The following is a 2,485-nucleotide window of genomic DNA, read 5'->3' as shown; positions in this document are numbered from 1 at the left end:
TGCAATCAAATACATCCAGCCATAAATGTATAAACACGTTTAATACTTTTTTTTTTTGCATTGTGGCAATTTATTTTTGTTATTTTGAGGATAAAAAGACAAAGATCCAAGTAACATTTCCGCTTATGTTTTTAAAAGAAACCCAGGTCACATCTATACGCTACATTTACAGGAAACTGAACACTGAAATGAACACGTGACATGTGTCAAGCCTAAAGCCAACAATTAAACGTTTATCTTCTAATGTGAAATCTATATCTATTTAAATGTGTTTTCAAACTGTATTTAGGTGTTTTGTATTCAGAGCAAGTGCAACAAATTCTTGTATTTTCTCAACTGCAGCTTTTGCATTCTCACAGTTAGCCGTTGCTGCTTTCTTCATGGCGTCAGACACTGAATCAGCATCTTCCGCCGCTTTCCATCCAGTGACTCCTCCTCCAACAGCTCCTGCAAGAGCAGCAGCTCCAAGAACACCTGCAGCGATCGTAGTTGTGCTAACCCCTGCACCCGCTGCTGCTCCGGCACCTCCAGCTGCAGCTCCGGTTTCTACTGCTGCTCCTCCTGCGACTGCAGTTTCAACAGCTGCTGCTGCTCCTCCTGCGACTGCGGTTTCAACAGCTGCTGCTGCTCCTCCTGCGACTGCAGTTTCAACAGCTGCTGCTGCTCCTCCTGCGACTGCAGTTTCAACAGCTGCTGCTGCTCCTCCTGCGACTGCAGTTTCAACAGCTGCTGCTGCTCCTCCTGCGACTGCGGTTTCAACAGCTGCTTCTGCTCCTCCTGCGACTGCGGTTTCAACAGCTGCTGCTGCTCCTCCTGCGACTGCAGTTTCAACTGCTGCTGCTGCTCCTCCTGCGACTGCAGTTTCAACAGCTGCTGCTGCTCCTCCTGCGACTGCAGTTTCAACAGCTGCTGCTGCTCCTCCTGCGACTGCAGTTTCAACAGCTGCTGCTGCTCCTCCTGCGACTGCAGTTTCAACAGCTGCTGCTGCTCCTCCTGCGACTGCAGTTTCAACAGCTGCTGCTGCTCCTCCTGCGACTGCAGTTTCAACAGCTGCTGCTGCTCCTCCTGCGACTGCAGTTTCAACAGCTGCTGCTGCTCCTCCTGCGACTGCAGTTTCAACAGCTGCTGCTGCTCCTCCTTCGACTGCAGTTTCAACAGCTGCTGCTGCTCCTCCTGCTGCTACCTTGGTTTTTATCAGTTCTTTTAAAGGGCAGTATTGTTGTAATACAGCCGCAACTGAAGCTAATGCAACAGCAGCGCCCAGAAGAGCACCAAGCAGCATCCCTGTTGCTGCTCCTGCAACTTGCCTCAATAATTTTTCATGAACAATTTTCTTCGCTTTTTCCCGTTTCTCTTCTGGAGACAGGTTGTCCTTATTTATCTTCATCTCCTCTTGAATGTTTTCCTCCACCATCTGAAGAAGCTCACTGCTGTAGCAGCCATTCACTTTCACCATCTTGTCGATGGTCTCCATCAGATTTTTCACCTGAACCCTGTTGCTCTTGTCTCCTGAAGGACTGCTATTCCAGTATTTGTTGTCGATGACGTGACAGCGGCCTCCGCATTTATCAACCAGCTCCTGTAGTTTTAAATTGGCCTTCACAAATTCCTTAATGGTTTGGCCTTCTAGTTGCTCACCAAATGTGAACAAGATCACTGTGTGTTTTAAAGCGCCCTCTTTCAGTATGTTTATAAATTTCTGAAACACCTCGTTTTCATGTTCTGTGTATCTTCCAACCCTTAGGACCAGGACAAAGGCATCAATGGCTGGAGCGCAGTCAGTCAGAGCTTTCAAAATCTCAGAATTGATCTCCTCATCATCACGATCTGTGTCAAAGAATCCAGGTGTGTCAATTACAGTGATCTTTCTTCCATCAACCATCCCATCTCTGCTTACAGATTTAGATGTAGCAGCGTTAGGTGAAGCTATAGGTTTGAATACTTTTTTTCTGAGAATTGTATTTCCAGCGCTGCTTTTGCCATCTCCTGTTTTCCCAATAAGGATGATCTTTCTTTCTGCCAACATTAATGAATGAATACATTAATTAATTAGTATGAAAAATCAATGCAAGTTTTCATCAATGTGTGTACATTTAGGTGACATTGTACAGTATATCAACAATAACTTACGTTTCATGATCCTAGTCCGTTGATAAAGTCAGTCTCTGTATAAGGTATATTAATATGCTGGTTAGTAATGAGCCCTATAATCGTAATAGAAAGGAAACTAGTGATGTATGATGTTTCTCCAACCACCCAATAGATTTGGAGCAGTGTCTTTAACAGTCTTTACCACTTAGTCCATTGTTATGCCTAAATAGAAACCATTGGGATCTTTCTATACTTTTATCTACTCATCTACTCATTTTTTTTGTTTGTTTGTTTGTTTGTTTTATATTATAACTTATTACATAAGCAAGAAACTTTCAGAATTTAGTTAACCCCCTCATACCCCGAAAGTATTTTTAATTTAACACCTACGGGT

The 2,485-nt window shown here is 44.0% G+C and overlaps 2 protein-coding genes across 2 annotated transcripts; both read right to left on the bottom strand.

Moving 5' to 3' along the window:
* On the bottom strand, positions 1 to 1,179 carry LOC141331707 (uncharacterized; the record flags this gene model as incomplete). The annotated part of the gene is made up of 1 exon (XM_073836741.1): positions 1 to 1,179. A coding segment is annotated over one exon (633 nt), but the record flags the coding sequence as incomplete, so codon positions are not given.
* Position 1,180: 1 nt separating this feature from the next.
* LOC141331706 (GTPase IMAP family member 7-like) lies at positions 1,181 to 2,240 on the bottom strand (the record flags this gene model as incomplete). The annotated part of the gene is made up of 2 exons (XM_073836740.1): positions 2,131 to 2,240; positions 1,181 to 2,016 (listed from the first exon to the last, which is right to left on the bottom strand). Coding segments are annotated over exons 1-2 (843 nt in total), but the record flags the coding sequence as incomplete, so codon positions are not given.
* Between the last annotated feature and the right edge of the window lie 245 nt (positions 2,241 to 2,485).

This window comes from Garra rufa, chromosome 3 (genome assembly GCF_049309525.1).
Source record: "Garra rufa chromosome 3, GarRuf1.0, whole genome shotgun sequence".
NCBI classification, from domain to species: Eukaryota; Metazoa; Chordata; class Actinopteri; order Cypriniformes; family Cyprinidae; genus Garra; species Garra rufa.
The sequence above is the reverse complement of the archived record's forward strand: the minus strand, read 5'-3'. Positions and strand labels throughout refer to the sequence as shown.